The sequence below is a fragment of the Xyrauchen texanus genome, chromosome 8 (genome assembly GCF_025860055.1).
Source record: "Xyrauchen texanus isolate HMW12.3.18 chromosome 8, RBS_HiC_50CHRs, whole genome shotgun sequence".
In the NCBI taxonomy this organism is placed as follows: Eukaryota; Metazoa; Chordata; class Actinopteri; order Cypriniformes; family Catostomidae; genus Xyrauchen; species Xyrauchen texanus.
In genome coordinates this window covers 32,839,275-32,857,641 of record NC_068283.1, presented here as the reverse complement: position 1 = coordinate 32,857,641, position 18,367 = coordinate 32,839,275, and the positions used below count along the sequence as shown (strand labels likewise).

General features: G+C 39.0%; 1 protein-coding gene across 1 annotated transcript; it reads right to left on the bottom strand.

The window, feature by feature from the left end:
- Positions 1-1,753: 1,753 nt before the first annotated feature.
- Positions 1,754-17,779, bottom strand: LOC127648007 (trafficking regulator of GLUT4 1-like). The gene is made up of 5 exons (XM_052132563.1): positions 17,584-17,779; positions 15,689-16,043; positions 7,457-7,752; positions 6,456-6,588; positions 1,754-5,692 (listed from the first exon to the last, which is right to left on the bottom strand). Exons 2-5 carry the CDS (start codon positions 15,945-15,947, stop codon positions 5,676-5,678), a joined length of 705 nt encoding a protein of 234 aa, XP_051988523.1. The 5' UTR covers positions 15,948-16,043; positions 17,584-17,779; the 3' UTR covers positions 1,754-5,675.
- Positions 17,780-18,367: the final 588 nt, after the last annotated feature.

Here is an 18,367-nt window from a genome sequence, read left to right as displayed (position 1 = left end):
GTTGCTAGGGAGGTTAGAGTCACATGGGGTAACATCCTCTTGGTTGGTATAATGTGGTTCGCTCTCGGTGGGGCATGTGAGTTGTGCGTGGATGCAGCGGAGAATAGCATGAATCCTCCACACGCATTATGTCTCAGCGGTAACACGCTCAACAAGCCACATGATAAGATGTGCATCTCAGACGCAGAGCCAATTGAGATTCGTCCTCCGCTACCCGGATTAAAGCATGTCACTACACCACCACAAGGATTTAGAGTGCACTGGGAATTGGGCATTCCATATTGTGGAGAAAAAAAGTTATTAAATTAATTGAGTCAGTAACTGTAATCTAATTACAAATAGGGCTGTCAATCAATAAAAATTTAAGTGAATTTATTATATGACATGCTGATTAATTTATAAGATCAATCATAATTAATCGTATATATAATTATTTGCAGGGAACGCCCCCCAAATAACAATGAATTACTATATAATGGTTAAATTATTATATTTCAATATATATTATAAATATAATTCAAATAATGAAATGCATTACATGATTGTACCAGATGAGTAAAGCATAAGACAATACAAAAATTGGCTTTAGAACATAGTTTCATTTACTTTGCAATCAGATTAAACCCAACACTGATCAGACTCCACTGAACTGCCTTCTGGTTCCAGCTTTTTACAGTTAAAGTAAATCACACCACATACATTTAAATAATTTGTTTCTTCAGTGTGGTGCCTCATTCAAACATTAAAATAAAAACATAACGTGCACCTGCTGCAAAACTGCATTTTTACTTTATTTATTTATCTGAGTATGTCCCTAAAGGGAGGTTTTCAGATGTCGCCAAATTAAATGTATCCTGAACAGCAGCTGTGTTATGACTGATAGCTGAACAAGATACATCTTCAAAAACAATGAAGTTGTAAATGTTGCAGAAATATTTTTGTCAATCTGATTTCAAAGCATCTTTATTGCCTTTGGTTTTAAAGCTGCTGCCCATGTCCCAACCTCCCTACCTGTCTAACTGGATCATGATGCAGGTTTCATGTGTAGTATAACCTGATCTTGTAGAATAACCTAACCTGATGGTCAAGGGCGTAGGTTTGGTTTGAAAGTTGGTAGGGACATATTGCCAGGAAGAAAATATTCTAAATGTCGGTAAAGAAAATATAGACACAATAATATATTATTGTATACATTATTATATATACATTATTTTTGTCTGTGTTTTTTCATCTGTGTAGCCATTCTTTTTTTTCAGAGAACAAGTATTTGATCAGCCCCACCCCTTCCCCTCATCTCCCTCCTGTCACAAAAACATCCCTTTTCTCTCCATTTCAAGACCTCCACTTCCAAAACCAGTCTGTCGTAGCAGCTCCCATTACCCTGACTCACACTTTTTGTTTCGCTGACTCCACTCCCCCAGAACCTTTTAATAATTCATGCCACTATAAAATTCAAATGAGATAGATATTTTAAATACACCAGTGAAGTCTGAGCACACGTTCTCTTTCTCCCTTTCCTGCTGCATCCCCCAGTCCCTCACTGTCCTCCTTGCCTAACAACCGTTGCCCTGGAAACTGTAAAGTCCTGGAGACATATGCGGTAGAGGGAGCAAGAAAACAGCAAAGAGTGGGAAAGAATTTCCAATAAGGGAGGATCTCACTGCGTCAGTGAGATGAGATGTATAACGATATGAGATGCTTGCACAAATCAGTGTTTAAATTCACAGAGTACAAACACACAGGAGTGGCATAATGTGAGACCATTTATTTACTGGTCACAGTAATGCATAATCAATACAGAGCAGAATAAGGATCAATAATGTGAGATCTATCAAATGCCTCGCTTCAGATAGAGTGTACTGTACATCACATATTGTTGCTCCAAAGCAATTCATTAAGGCATGCACAGGCAGATCTGCATAAAATCAGGATTACATTAGGAAGAAGAGTTATCATAATGCTTCTTATATCAAATCTCAAGAAGACAATTGAGTTCACAGAAGAAAAGTATTGACTAGCACAGGTGCTTTCACCAAAATGGTATTGGATTTGTGTGAGGGTATATTTTATAAACACAAAAAGGTGTGTAGAACTGGATTCGGCTGGAGTCTTTGAAATATTATTTTATAGAATTATATTGTGCAGAATACGGAATATACAAAACAATGTCGATTTCCCATCTTGTACATAGTGTATGCTAAGAAGACCAGTTTCAAAATACATACCAATAAAAGACTTAAATGTGATAAAAATGTGTGAAAGCACTGTAGTGTAAACAGTCAAGATTTGCATTTCAAACTCATGAACACTGTTCATGTCCATCGAAGAGATAAGCAGATGCAGTAGGAGAAGTACAAATTTGTACATACACATATATACATGTAGTTATATATGTGTGTGTGCATGTACATATATTATATGTATAAACAATCATCCATTTCAGCAGTGTAAGCAGGTTAAATATAAATAGCTGAGCAGAACAATTCAATAGAACAAAAAGTCAAGCTGGCATTCATTGACTGCACACAGTTTGTATCAAAGCTGATAAAATGTGCATGCTACAGTCATTCACGTTTGATTGTTGGGGTTGGGGTCGTGGAGTGAGCATAACTGAAATTTGTCAAAAAGACCATTTTAACCCCTCGCTTTCACACAAGCCAAACCCACTACAAGCCCAAAAATGGGGGCGTCTTACTGCCCAACCTGAGTTAGCGTGCTTAACATCATACTGAATTAGTTGCTTTAGATACTGAACATTTACAAAGTGCTACAGACCAAAGGTTTTAACTTTAAAAAAAAAAAAAAGCATACTTGACTTCAGATAGTTGCAGAACACCTAAATCGATGAGTAAAAAGCTGTACATCAGTAAAACTGAGAAACCTCCCACATGCAAGCAACATGAAGGCATGAAAATAAGAGAAATAGGGAAAAACATTTAAATATAAAATAAATAAAATGCCATATGTGCTTTCCACAAAAAGCAACCTGTTCTCATAGAACAACAATACTACACCTGCATTTTTGTAAAATATTTTTTATGTGGCTCGTTATATGTACAGTACTGCAGCAGTTTCCTGGGGAAATGTACAATAGAGGTGCTAAAACAACAACTTTTATTTCCTTTCCAACAAATTGTGAGTAAAACGAGTTCATAAACACTTACTTTTTGTTCTGTTCCTCACACAGTGCTCTCTTATGACATCTAAACACTTTTACTATAGCATGACTTGTAAGGCGATAGATACATTTTAATGTTTGCATTACATTACAAACTACACTTCATCCTCAAATCGCACAGTAGCCCAGCTGATGCAAAGGCCCTATGTAAAGGACTGTGGTACGAGTCCTGAAGAGCAAGCAAGTCCACATGTAAGCCGAAAGTGTCATTAAAGCACCACAAAATTACATGTTTTTTTTTTCAGCTATTGTTTTTATTCTCACGTTTGCTTTTTATGGTACTATTTGTGTGGTTTAGGTTGAAGGTTTCGGGTAGGGAGGTCAGTTTTGTTGTTCTAAAACTCTATAGAGCATTGACCTTAACAAATGTGTCTGTTTGGTAGGAAATTTAACACCAACATTTCACCTCAGATCTGCTGCAATATCTGTAAGGGACCACGTAATATAATTTAGCAAAAAATAATAATAATATTAATACTTCCATGAGATCAGTCTGACAAAAAGACACATTCGTATTCTCATTTACTGTCTCTGTCACACACATACCCACATAAGCTGGAAAAGAGCTTTCCTATGGACTCTTTGCAGAGTCTGAATTTTGGCACAGTCAGTGCAGCCTGACTAGGAATGATTCATGGAATCGTTCTGCTAAGCAAACAAACAGTTTTGGCTGTGTAAAACGATTCATCATCGTTAAAATGTCCTGTTGTTTTCGCTGAATATGTAGCTGACTACAAACATTACGGTTTAAAACATGATTGATAGTCAAAACAGTCTGATCAACATTTTACACGCAAATGTGGTCACATACTGCTATTACATCATTTTAAATAAGTAGTCTTAAAGAAACTTGCTAAGGATACTGTAGCTGTGAAGACAATGGGAGGCCATGCTTGCAAGCAATACAATATTGGCTTCCTCATTCAGCCAATCATTACCAGCTCAGATGCCTCTCAAAACTACTGCATTCCCTCTGTCTCCCCATCTCTAGGGTATCTTTTCATCAGAAGCCAGCCACCCTCCTGCCCTATCATTTCTCTCTCCATCCCTTGATCTGTGTAAAACAAAGGACTGCGGCTTAGCTTCGGCCCCTCCCACTTTGTTTTCATCTCTCTCTCCGTGCCTCTCTCTGTAGGAGTTTCTAATACACAGCATTTTTGCTTATTGGTGTGTTAACCTACAGTTCAATATGTGCGCAATATTTGTATGTGAACATTAAGCAAGAAGATAGATAGATAGATAGATAGATAGATAGATAGATAGATAGATAGATAGATAGATAGATAGATATTGACCCTCAGACAGACAGACAGACAGACAGACAGACAGACAGACAGACAGACAGACAGACAGACAGACAGATAGATAGATAGATAGATAGATAGATAGATAGACAGACAGACAGACAGACAGACAGACAGACAGACAGACAGACAGACAGACAGACAGACAGACAGATAGATAGATAGATAGATAGATAGATAGATAGATAGATAGATAGATAGACAGACAGACAGATAGATAGATAGATAGATAGATATTGACCCTCAGACAGACAGACAGACAGACAGACAGACAGACAGATAGATAGATAGATAGATAGATAGATAGATAGATAGATAGATAGATAGATAGATAGATAGATAGATAGATAGATAGATAGATAGATAGATAGACAGACAGACAGACAGATAGACAGACAGACAGACAGACAGATAGATAGATAGACAGACAGACAGATAGATAGATAGATAGATATTGACCCTCAGACAGACAGACAGACAGACAGACAGACAGACAGACAGATAGATAGATAGATAGATAGATAGACAGCCTGCCTCCCTAACATCTTATCCCTATATCACAACTGAGAGCGGAAACAGGCACTAAACTCTGTTTGAAACGGGTCAGGTAACCAGTCTAATTTATGGATGAATTTCAATACCAAAGCCATCTGCAGTGTTTTAGTGCAATAGTCATTATTTAATCATTTACAATTTAATCAACACACTTCTTTATGGATTTATACCTTTAAGAACACAGGGGTACTAATCTGATCTTGTACTTTCTTGTAAGTTTTTTTTTAATTGTACCCTGTCCATCTCCTTCATTCCCTTTTATTCTTTTCCTCCTAATCCTCAAAGGGAATGTAACTAATTATATTAGATCATTCTTGTGGTCTCCTCACTCACATCATCTACAATGATGAGTCAGTGTAAAGAAAAGAAAAGAAAAACGCACATGCACGCCTTTCCTCTTCAGTCGGGATCCCAAGCATTCAAATAGTCCATCTTGTTCTGATAGTTCTGGCACGATAGAAGATAAAGGTAATGTCCAGCTTCAGAGTCTTGAGACTGATTATAAAACAACTGAAAAAGCATTCAGGAGCTCAGGTAATGTATAGTAACAAATGACACATGGACGAACAAAATGGTCATCATGGATTGGTTGTTAATTGTGAAGGTAAGTTGTGAATTCTGCTTGATCATGATGACCGTCAGGTCTTAAGAATTACTGAAAGAGAAGGAGAGGTGTTGAAGTATAGTGAACTTGTTTGAAACAAAGCACTTGCGTCCAAGAACATGTTGGAATATAACGATTAAAATGCTAAAAAGGCACACATTCTCTAAAGACTAAACGCTAAAGCCTACAACATACAACAAAACACTCTACGGGAGGTCTACCAAACTTTCACATTTATTTTAAATCCAGAACTGACAAGAAATTAGATCTCAAAATAGACTTTCAACATGCAATACTTTAAAAATGTTGTTTAAAGCAGGTTACCTCTATTATCTAGCTAGTGTTGAAACAGGATTCAGAATCTCAACCTCATTTATATAATTTCACAGATGAAAATGTTACACTAAGAGGTTGCACTTTAACCTCAGGAATTTTAATAGAGTTCTCATTAATGTTTCTCATCAAATATCAATGTTGTCTCAGATGTTTCTCCTAAAATTATATATTTTGTTTTAATAGAAGTAAATATTTAAATAAATATAGAAACAAATGAGACAATTGATTTCATAGAGTAAGAGAATATAGATATATAATTAATGCAATATGTAAAACATAGCTCAGATAATTTGGTCTGGAAGAATTTAATGAAACATGTTCATATTGAAATCTCTTGCTTTTGATTATCTCACCATATTCACTTGTAATCAGATCTACTTCAAATCCTCACAGTAAACTTAACCTTCAATCTGACACTGACCAAAAATAGCCTTGCATTAAATTTCACATGCTCTGGACTCAAGGGAAGGATACTCACCACCCCAGTTGATGACAATGGTAACAATAATGATGATAATCCCACCCACCAATGACACGATTGACAGGATCTTTGCATTCCGCCCAAGACGGCGGGCACCGTCCACATTCCCCTGCTGTTGACTGTTACGAGACTGAGAGGAAAAGGAGAGGTTAAATGAAATAGAGAACAAGAGATGGAGATAAACCTTGATACAGAATAAAAAGAGTAATGAAAAGCATAAATGGGCATTCACATAAACAGTGATTTGCAGTGACTGAACAGGATGAACATTTCCACTTGAGCACAGAATGAGATGCTATGATTACAAATCGTTCCCGGGCTGCCTTTCTCAGCACGGTTAGCTAACCGTATGCAGGACCGAGAACTGTGCTAGTGGAACACCTGTAATGAGGTGGTGACTTAATAATAGTCACTTGCTCTGTCATTCCATTCTAATCCTGTTTTCGCAACATCATGATGGAAATGTATCATTGTCAATGTGACATAGGCATGCCAGTGATGCAAGAAATTTAAGTACAATTGTACTCTTGGCATTGTTGGCATTCTAAATTCTAAATTTGATTCATGCATTAACATTTGTTAATCTTGTTCAAGATATGATTTATCATAAGTGCAGTTAATAAACAAACAATTTCCACTTAAATGTTTTGTTTTGTTTTTTTTGCAGTAAGAAAACTGATTCGTTATCAAAATGGAATGACATGTTTGTTTTTAATACATCCCATTTGTGACAAGATTTTCAAATACTGTGGCCAGTTGTACAGCCCGTTAGGTAGGAACTACTACGAACAACAATACAGCCACTCTGCAACCTTTAATGATAAAATAACTGTATGTGTGAACACTCAGTAGTTTTAATGTTCAAAAACATTGGCACTATACCTTGCATAAACAAAGGATACATCAGCTAGACACATATACAAGTGAAATCTCAATCCCTCCTTACTCAACAGAAATTGTATCCCGATGCCCACCCCAACACACACAAGCACACACACCATCACTGAGAAGGTCAAGCCGACAATGTTGATTGGCCAGACAGGGCAGAGGCAGGCCAGAATAGCCCATATTAGATAATCGTTAGGTTTGGAGCCATCTGCTCCTGCATCAGTGGCTGCGCTGGGCTTTCTGGTGAGCGATGGTCGAGGTGACCCAGCGTGACTCACTGACCCAGAGCGACTGTTCAGCCTAGCACGTCCATTAACATTCCCGTGGTTAGGCTTGGCATGCTGCTGGCGAGAAGGAGAGGAAGCTTGCGGACAACTGTCGACAGGAGCAGAGCAAATGCCATTACCTGATTTGATGGTGAGAGAGAGAGAGAGAGAGAGAGAGAGAGAGAGAGAGAGAGAGAGAGAGAGTGAGTGAGTGAGAGAGAGAGTGAGAAAAAGAGACAGGGTAACTGATATGTTAGAAAATGAGACATTGTTGACTGGTTAATACAGTAATTCATAGGACTACATCAGTTACAACAAACATTCATTACATCCATTGGCATCATGAATCTATTTTTTTTTATCTGTTTTTAACCTTATTAACTAAACTTTTAAACTTAATTACAAAAGGTACCAATACTTTTGTAGAAGTTGCATTCATAATCCACTGGGCTCAAAATCTGAGGTGGCAATGGGCATAATGCTTCTGATTATCCCTTTTATGTCTGTCTGTGTCTATGGCCTCTGTTCTTCCATGTTCATTGCAGTACCTAAATCTCAGATTCAGTTTTTATTAGTAAGAGGTAAAAGGATCCGACTCATCTACTTCTTGAGAAAAACAGAGAGTGGGGGAGGGGATGAAAGCTGGGATGATGAAGTAGGGAAAGTAGAGTGAGGCTATAAATCACGTTGTATGTCAGTCTGACACCTGGTCTAAGATTAAAAGTCAGGGAAATTGAGAAAAAAGGCACTGAGCACTAATTTTTCTCTCAAGGACAGAAGGGATGGTTTGAGTTGAGTTGTTTAATCTCAACTATACCCCACTTTTAAAAAAAATTGGAGATGATTTAAAACGCTGGACTAACCTACCACTATCACTTATCGGTCGCATTGCTACAGTTAAAATGAAAACTTTACCACAAGTCAACTATCTGTTCTCAATGCTTCCAACAACACCCACCGATAAATGGTTCAAATCACTGGATTCATTAATGGCGAAATGAATGGCCATGTTTTAATGGCATAAAACATGGCGGCCTAGAATCTCCAAATTTTCAATATTACTTTTTAGCAAACCAGCTACAATATTTATATAAATGGATTCATAAAAATAATCATAATAATTCATGGATGGAATTAGAACAAAACCATTGCAAAGATACTTCAGTTTCAGACCTTGCCTTTCTACAAAAATCAATTAAGAAAATGCTCTATTTTTATAATATTACAATTGCATCAACTCTGACAGCCTGGTGGAAAGTAAACAAAATTAATAATTCACCACTAACATCATGTAGATACACCCCCATTTGGTTCAACCCTGATTTTCAATTATGCAATAAACCGATCAATTTTCCATCTTGGAAACAAAAAGGAATCACTCATCTCCATCACTTATTTGAAAACAACCAATTCGTATCATTTAAAATATTAGTCCAGAGGTACGGTCTTGGGGGAGAACAGTTTCTACAATATCAATAAATTAAATCCATAGTTAAATCCAAGATTAACATAATTAATAACCCACTTCATCCCTCTCAGTTAATGGAAGATTTATTGAAAATCACTATTACCAACAAACTAATATCCAAACTACATAAACTTATATTAAATAATGATACAACAATTATAATACCCATGAATAAATGGGAAAAAGACTTAGCCTTCTCCCCCAACACCGACCTCTGGAAGGAAATCTGTAACAACACATTCTCGATGACTAATAATACTAACCTCCAGCTCATACAGTTCAAGGATTCACATCACCGAAAGAAAGATGTTTATAATGGGCTTGAGGGACACAGACATTTGTTCACAGTGCACACTGGGGAGCACAGATGACTATTTTCATGCCCTATGGACCTGTCAATCAGTTCACTCATTTTGGATATCAGTGACCACAAAACTCTCCGTTATCATGGGTTGTGGAATCCCTCCATCTCCGTCACTCTGTTTACTTAATAACTGCATGGAAGTTGATAATCTCCCAATCAAATACAAAAACCCCTCCTCATCTCTCTAACTATCGCCAAGAAAGTAATTTTGCAAAACTGGAAGTCCAAAAACTGTATACATATCAATCACTGGAATAATCTTCTAATAGAGTACATCACATTAGAAAAACTAACATACACTAACAAGAATATTATATCTACATTTCTTGATATCTGGAAACCATTCCTAACTCATCTTCATATAAATCAATAACCTGGAACCGGACCAACGCATTCTCCCAACCACACTACTGATGATATTACAGTAATATCATTACTGTACAGTACTACAATTATTCAGTATAGATGCCCTTTATATATATATGTATATGTATCTATTTGTATGTATGTGTGTGTATGTATATTTGTATATGTGTGTAGATGTATGTATCGTGTGTATGTATATGTAGGTATGTGTGTGTGTGTATGTATATGTAGGTATGTGTGTGTGTGTGTGTATATGTATGTATGTATACATGTATATGTATAATGTTCGATAAGCTGTACTTTTATTTTATTTAAAATCTGCATACTATTGCTATTTTTTATTTTTTTTTATTAAAGTTGGTGGTAGTAGGGATGATGATATTGATACTATTATTATTATTATTATTATAGAATGATTAGTCTTCCCTTCCTCTCTCTTTCTATATAAATGACAATTCAGAAAATATTACGTATAAATATGTATAAAATTTTGTTAAAAATATAAATGGTCTGGGTCGGGCGTCTGTTCTAGGTGCTGTTGGTGGGTGCAACTGGCATATCCTGTTGGCATAATCATTACAGAATCAGTGATTGGACTGACTGGCCCTTCCCTTTCACTGCCTCTGGCCAGATCCCTCCCTCGTGTTAAAGAATCATTGATTTGATACCTGGGTTGGATGTGGTGTCTCTGGCTGGGGAGCTAACTAGTGCACACCTTGCTCAAAGCCATGGAAGGGAAAAAAAAAAGGGGGAAAGAAAAAAAAAGAGGGAAAAGGGGAAAGGGGAAAAAAAGAAGGGAGGGGGAAAAAAAAAGGAAAAGAAGGAAAAAAAAAAGAAAAAAAAAAGGGGGTAAGAGGGCCAACCACCCATAACATTTGGTTATGTCAGGTCACAAACAGACTAAGGGAGCTTGGTTTGGAGGTGCCTGTTATGGTGCCCCGGCATACTTTTTTTTTTTTTTTAGAGGACACCTCAATGGAGCCTAGAAGCTTAACTACGGGGTTTGGGTGTCGCTGGCGGCGGTGAGGGGGAATCGGATTATTGAATAGAGGAGATGTGTCGGTGTCTGTGTGGGGAGGGGGATGGAGTTGTCTGTGGGTTGTGCTCACTGGCAGTTGTGGATCAGCCCCCTGACCTAGAGTTTAGAGCAGGTACGGTGACATTATTGACTGACCTAAATGTATTGTTATTAGTACTATTGTCACTATTATTATTATAGATTGCTAGAGCTAATGCTCCTATTATTGTCATGAATTATCATTATAAATATTATCATTGATACTATCACCACTAATATTAATATATTACTGTTGTTGTTGTGATTGTTGGGGTGATTAATACCCTCACTAAAAATATACTGATACTACCGGACTGCCCCTATCTATACTTGCGTCACAGAAAGGATCTCATCTGTCTACATACACCACTTTATCGATGACTGTGTTGGGCTGTTTTGTATTTCGTTGTTTTTGTTTTGTTTTTGTGCTTTTTCTCTCTTCTGTATTGTATATGTGTCTCACTCCCTTGTATGTGTTAATCTTTTGTTAATTTGCAATTAAAAAAAAATTAATTAAAAAAATGAAGGGATGGTTTGTACATCACAGTGTGACTTAAGTGATAATTGAAGACCCCATGAAATACCTTAACGAGAGCAATTTTCTGTATTCCAAAATTCAACTCCCTGCTACAGTTTCTCCCTATAGATGCCCCCCTCTCTTATTTCTAGCAATTTGATAGCATAGAGAAGCATCCTTCATTTGGAATGGTAAGCGTCCCAGATTACATTTCAGTAAGTTGCAAAGGCTGATTGACAAATGTGGGCTAGGCCTACCCAACATTTTGATTTATAATTATGCATTCGGTCTCAGACATTTGGCTCTGTAACGGGAGTTATGGAAAGGAGGATGCGAAAACTGGCTTGACAATATAAATAATATTTAATGACACACTTAACCCCAGGGGGAGCCCCCGGCATGACGTACACCCCCCTTTTCCCTGGGGGAGGGCATGCCTTACACCCCACCCGCCTTCCTGAATATGGGAGGGGACAGGAGGAGGGAAACAATAATGATTAGAATAGGGGGTACTCCCTGTAACAGTGCAGTACCCCCAACAAAAAATACACTGTAAAATTTAAAAGAGAGGGAAAAGGCCAACGCGGAATGGCAGTGGGAGAGAGAGAGAAAAAAAAACACTTACTCGCGGGACGGAACGCCCTGCAACGTTCTCGTGGAAAAGAAGGGGTGTCCCCCGCCCCTGGCAGCGGTTCTCCCGCTCCAGGCAGTCGGCCGGGAGCCCCTTCCCGCTCGTGGTTGGTGGTCCTCTCTTAACCCCGCCTCGTTTAGAGGCTGGTAGGGGTCTCCCCCCACCCCTGGCAGCAGCCCTGACTAGGAACCACTTCTCCCCTCACTCCTCCGCTTCCAGGCGGCTGGGCTCCTCCGTCCCCCAGCAGATGGCCACGGCTGCTCCGTTGGGGTGGATGGAGAAATCCACTACGGCATATCCCTCCTCCATCCTGGGTTTCGGCACCAGTGTAACGTTAGTTATGGAAAGGAGGAGGCGAGAACCGGCTTGACAATATGAATAATATTTAATGACAAACTTAACCAAAAAGACACAAACACACACATAGGACAGACAGCTGCCCATAAACGCTCACTCTCTACCGCACCACCATCCGCAGTCAGCCTTTATCCCTCTCAGAGGCTTGATTAAACTGATAAGGGGCCGGGTGTGTAGAATCATGACCTGGCCCCGCCCTCCGCCCTGTCACAGGCTCATTGGTCGCTTTCACCTGAGAGAGCCCCTCCCTGGTTTTGTATTGAACAATAAGTTATTTCCCCTATTTGGCCATTGCAAAGCCTTTCTATCAAACTAATCTGGAGAAGTTACCCGTTTCGCATTTGCACTCGGTATGGACAAAAGGGTCCAGTGTTTAATTCGGACATTTATTTAAATGTTGCCTCAAGCATATGGCTGAACCCTAAATTATGTTTCAATAATTCCCCTTTCTGCGGGTCAGAGTGGATTATGAGGGGGGGTTACTACACTTGGCGACCTGTATGAGAGTGGAGTGTTGAGATCTTTTTAGAATTTGGTTCAACATTTTGGGATTCACAGGTCTCAGATCTTTAGGCATTTACAGCTGCGCCACCTGCTCTGTACTATTTTTGGGAGAAGCATACATCCCCCTAAACCAGCAGATACTCTGGAAGAGGTGATTACTGCTTTTGGAAAAGGTCATGAGGCATCAGTGTATTACTTCCTGCTAATTCCAAGTCTAGGGGACGGACTCTCAACTTCTCTCAAGAGATTATGGGAGAAAGATTTAAATTTGGTATTCGAGGGGGGAGAGTGGGCAAGTATTCTAAAAAACATCAAGTGTGCACCAAGGGTTCACCTTATGCAATTCAAGATTCTATTGGACCCTCTCTAGATTGTATAGGCTTGGTCTTAAAGACACACCCACCTGCTGGTGATGTCAATCAGAAGATGGAGACACAACCCATGCTTTTTCGTGGCGTGTTAAGATCCCAAAATTTTGGTTGGAGGTTCAGAGTTTTATGCGTATTGGGCACTCAAATTTAATTTTGCCACAGACACCTGAATCATCTCTTTAACATGCCAAATGTATGGTAAATGGTCTGCACTTATATAGCACTTTTTTTAACCTTAGAGGTTACCAAAGCACTTTACACTGTGTCCCAATCACCCATTCACACTCACATTCAAACACCAATTGCGACAGAGCTGCCATGCAAGGTGCTAGCCTGCCATTGGGAGCAACTTGGGGTTCAGTGTCTTGCCCAAGGACACTTCGGCATATGGAGTCATGTGGGCCAGGAATCGAACCACCAACCTTGCGATTGGAAGCCGACCCGCTCTACTGCCTGAGCCACAGCCACCCCATCCGGTGTATTCTTGATTACACCTTGCATATGGATATATGGCAGGTTATAACGCTCTTCTACATTCTTTGCTAATTTGTTAAAAATATGACAACACTAGTATGATAAATTGTGCTTTTTTACCCCAGATTACACTTAAAAACCTGAATTTTCCTATCTTGTATATTTAATGATTATGCGCGTTCTTAAGTTGATTGACAGCCGATGACTATGTCTAAAAGGTGATTGGCTCTTTTACCTGTAGGGTGGAAATTCCTTTATAAATCCATTGACTAGTGGCCATTCCAATATCTCCCACTCATTTTAATAGAAGTGGCCCATCATTGCAAAATAGTCTCTGATGAAGCGCAATCTATAAGACTCATTTACTTAGAAAGGGGTGTGTCTGAGCAAAAAGTAATGACAGTGACTACATTTAAATAATCAACACAGAGCGCAATTTTAGTGCTGATTGCGCCTGCTTAAACTAGATTGTGGGTGAATTGTTGGTGGTCGCAGGTTTTCACACACGCAAATGTGGCGCAGCTGTTCAAGGGAATTGCCCCTGTAAGTTTTAAATATATGTATGTAATAAAAGTTAATTTAGTCAACTTTTAAAAGAGCACTGGTGCATATATATATATATATATATATATATATATATATATATATATATATATGCCAAGACCCTGACACTGAGCTGCAGCATGGTGGCCAAGACCATACAGCGGTTTAACAGGACAGGTTTCACTCAGAACAGGCCTCGCCATGGTCGACCAAAGAAGTTGAGTGCACATGCTCAGGGTCATATCCAGAGGTTGTCTTTGGGAAATAGACGTATGAGTGCTGCCAGCATTGCTGCAGAGGTTGAAGGTGTGGGGGGTCAGCCTGTCAGTGCTCAGACCATACGCCGCACACTGAATCACATTGGTCTGCATGGCTGTCGTCCCAGAAGGAAGCCTCTTCTAAAGATGATGCACAAGAAAGCCCGCAAACAGTTTGCTGAAGACAAGCAGACTAAGGACATGGATTACTGAAACCAATTAGATTGATGAGACCAAGGTAAACCTATTTGGTTCAGATGGTGTCAAGCGTGTGTGGTGGAAACCAGGTGAGGAATACAAAGACAAGTGTGTCTTGCCAACAGTCAAGCATGGTGGTGGGAGTGTCATGGTCTGGGGCTACATGAGTGCTACCAGCACTGGGGAGCTACAGTTCATTGAGGGAACCATGAATGCCATCATGTACTGTGACATACTGAAGCAGAGCATGTCCCCTCCCTTCGGAGACTGGGCCGCAGGGCAGTATTCCAGCATAATAACGACCCCAAACACACCTCCAAGACAACCACCGCCTTGCTAAAGAAGCTGAGGGTGAAGGTGATGGACTGGCAAAGCATGTCTCCAGACCTAAACCATATTGAGCATCTGTAGGGCATCCTCAAACGGAAGGTGGAGGAGCACAAGGTCTCTAACATCCACCAGCTCCGTGATGTCATCATGGAGGAGTGGAAGAGGACTCCAGTGTCAACCTGTGACGCTCTGGTGAACTCCATGCCCAAGGGGGTTAAAGCAGTGCTGGAAAAGTATGGTGGCCACACAAAATATTAACACTTTGGGCCCAATTTGGACATTTTCACTTAGGGGTTGTTGCCAGAGGTTTAGACATTAATGGCTGTGTGTTGAGTTATTTTGAGTGGACAGCAAATTTACACTGTTATACAAGCTGTACACTCACTACTTTACATTGTAGCAAAGTGTCATTTATTCAGTGTTGTCACACGAAAAGATATAATCAAATATTTACAAAAATGTGAGGGGTGTACTAGGGATGTGTAGAACTTTGTGAATAAATTCGAATTCATGGTCTTTCAAATTCTGAAGAAATCTGCAGAGCTTTCTTTAGGTGCAGATTCTGAGTGGACCTAAATATGAGGCAGAATATGAAAGGTACAAAAAACAAAACTTTTAAATAGGTTTTTAGTTTTTTACTTGTTTCCATATTCTCATCGATGACTGTCAGGTGATCTCTAGGTGGGACTTCCTGTGGTGGGACAGGGTCTAAGGCACGAGTAGGTGTTGTGGCGGGGGGTGGATCTTGTTGCTCATTCTTAACTGGCTGAGAGGAGTTTAGGGTGTGGTCTGACTCTGTGCTTGGTTGTTGATTGGGCCCTTGCTCTGGTTGTTGCTGCTCTTCTTCTTCTGCACCAGTGGCAGCAGTGGGAATGCTGGCATCAGTGTTCAAAGCCATGCCCAAGATGCTGAATTCCAGAGATTCACAACTTTTGTGTGCTCAAAATCACACTTTTGTGTCCTTAAAAACTTTTGGCTTCTAAATCGCTGAGAACTGTTGAGTAAAAATAAACGAAAACATTAGAGACATAATCTACATTTTATAATGCCTTGGCACACATACATCGCTGAACAAATGTCATTTGCAAATTATGTTACGTTAAAACATTATGGAAACCTTACTAAATGGTTACACTCTTTCAAATATTAAAATTGTCAAAACACTTGACAATTACCTAGTATTGCTGATGCAATGTACTGTATCTGTTTTTATTGGTACTTAAGTTTTATCTTAAAACTCAACTTGAATTCTTTTCTACCTGCTTAAGAACACTTTCTTGTAAGCTGATATGGTATGAAAGCATTCGGAGAGAATGATGTAAACATTAACAATAGCTCACTGAACTCCATCTACTCATTCACTCCCTTCTTTACCTAAAAAGGGCTTCCTCTTTTCAAAGTGAGCTGTAACCAGTGGCAGGTTTTTGGACTTTGCAACATTGTCATGTCAATCTGCCCCTGTCCACCTGGCTGGATTTTATTTAGGAATTGGTCCCGAGACATTGCAGGGACAGAAATAAACACAGGACAGGATAAAGCCACCATAACCATTGTTTGGCTCCTGCTGTCCTCATCCTCCCCTGAATTGATCATATACACATCTAGATGGATGTTAGATTCTTTAAGACACTACTTGTTTTGTAAATGATACTATTTTTAATCCTAATTTCGCTTTGTGTTTGTCTAACCTCATGTTGCTCCAGGACTGCCACTGTAGTTAGTATACTGTAAATCGCATTTAATAAAAGCAAGCTTTCTTAGGAAATATAAACTAGAATGAACATTAACATTATCTTTTACATTGCTTTTACATTATTATACAATGACATATATCGATAACATGGAAACTTCTTGTAAATCCATGAAAATCCTTTTGACGCACTGTATGAAAACTGGTATTATTATAAACACCCTTTTAATATAAATTAATTAGTTCACATGTTTAAAGACTGTTTCATTGAGGGATGGGGGTAATTCAAGTCAATATGATAATATGCTTCGTTTGAAAATGCACATGAACATCAGATAACTCAGCATCAGTAGTAAAAATCAATGTGTGAAAAAAACAAAGAGCATCAAATGGCACACCCATATCTGTAACTTAAACACCTCTGATAATTTTGAGTTTATGATTTATGACAGAAACATTTAAAACATGCTTAATGAACACTTCAATAGTCTCGTGCACCATACAACGTTTAACATAAGGCTCAAATCAATAGTACAATCAATCAGTCTCAAATCAATATCATTATCAATCAGTCTCTAATAAATTACTTTTCCTTTTTATAACATAACAGAGACACACGGCAAGGGACACGCACCCACGCATCCTCTGTACGAGTGCCAAATGGCAATCATTTAACAAGAATAATGGTTATACGGTGCACACTGAGACGCACACACACAGAGAATACAGCAGCAACAAAAGTGACACACCCACAGCACCCGACACACGATTGTTCGGCTGATGCGCGAGGACCAACATTTTCCTATTAATCTACAACAACACGCAAGATTGAAAGTGAACCCACCTTATTTCTACTGGAAGACGACAGCAAATATCTTTTTCATTTTGAATTCAATTAAACGGTGGACATTCCGCATAGGATGTTACACAATTAAGATGTAAAAAGTCTTGCTTTACCCTCAAATACAACGCAAACCTATATCAATACATAAACGTGCAGTGATCTGTATGCAGATGTTCCACAGCGTTTCTTGTTTCTGAGTCTGTTCCGCCTCAATGCGTGAGAACCTGTGCGCGCTCCCGACTCTCTCTCTCTCTCTCTCTCTCTCTCTCTCTCTCTCTCTCTCTCTCTCTCTCTCTCTTCTATTTCAAGTACTTTATTAGCATGATTGTGTTTACATGCAATATTGACAAAAGCATTAATACACAAAACAGATAAGGACAAGGCAAATAATAATAATAAAACAGTAAAAATAACGATAAAAATAGAATTAAAATAAGGTGCCAGGTAATGAATAAAATGTAATTAAAACGATAATAACAATATGCTCTCTCTTTCTTTCTTTCTTTCCTAGCGTTTGTCCCACGTAGGTGTAGGGTCCGCATGTATCTTTGATTTGGCACAAGTTTTACCCTTCCTGACGCAACCCTCAAAGGCTGGGGGACTCTCACTCACACACATAGGCCTATATGGGGCAATTTAGAGTGTCCAATTCACTTAACTCAATTCACTTAACTCAATTCACTTGTGGGGGAAACCGGAGCACCCGGAAGAAACCCTCGCAAACACGGGGAGAACTTGCAAACTCCACTCAGAAAGGCCCTTGTTGTGATTTAATGTGGTGAGT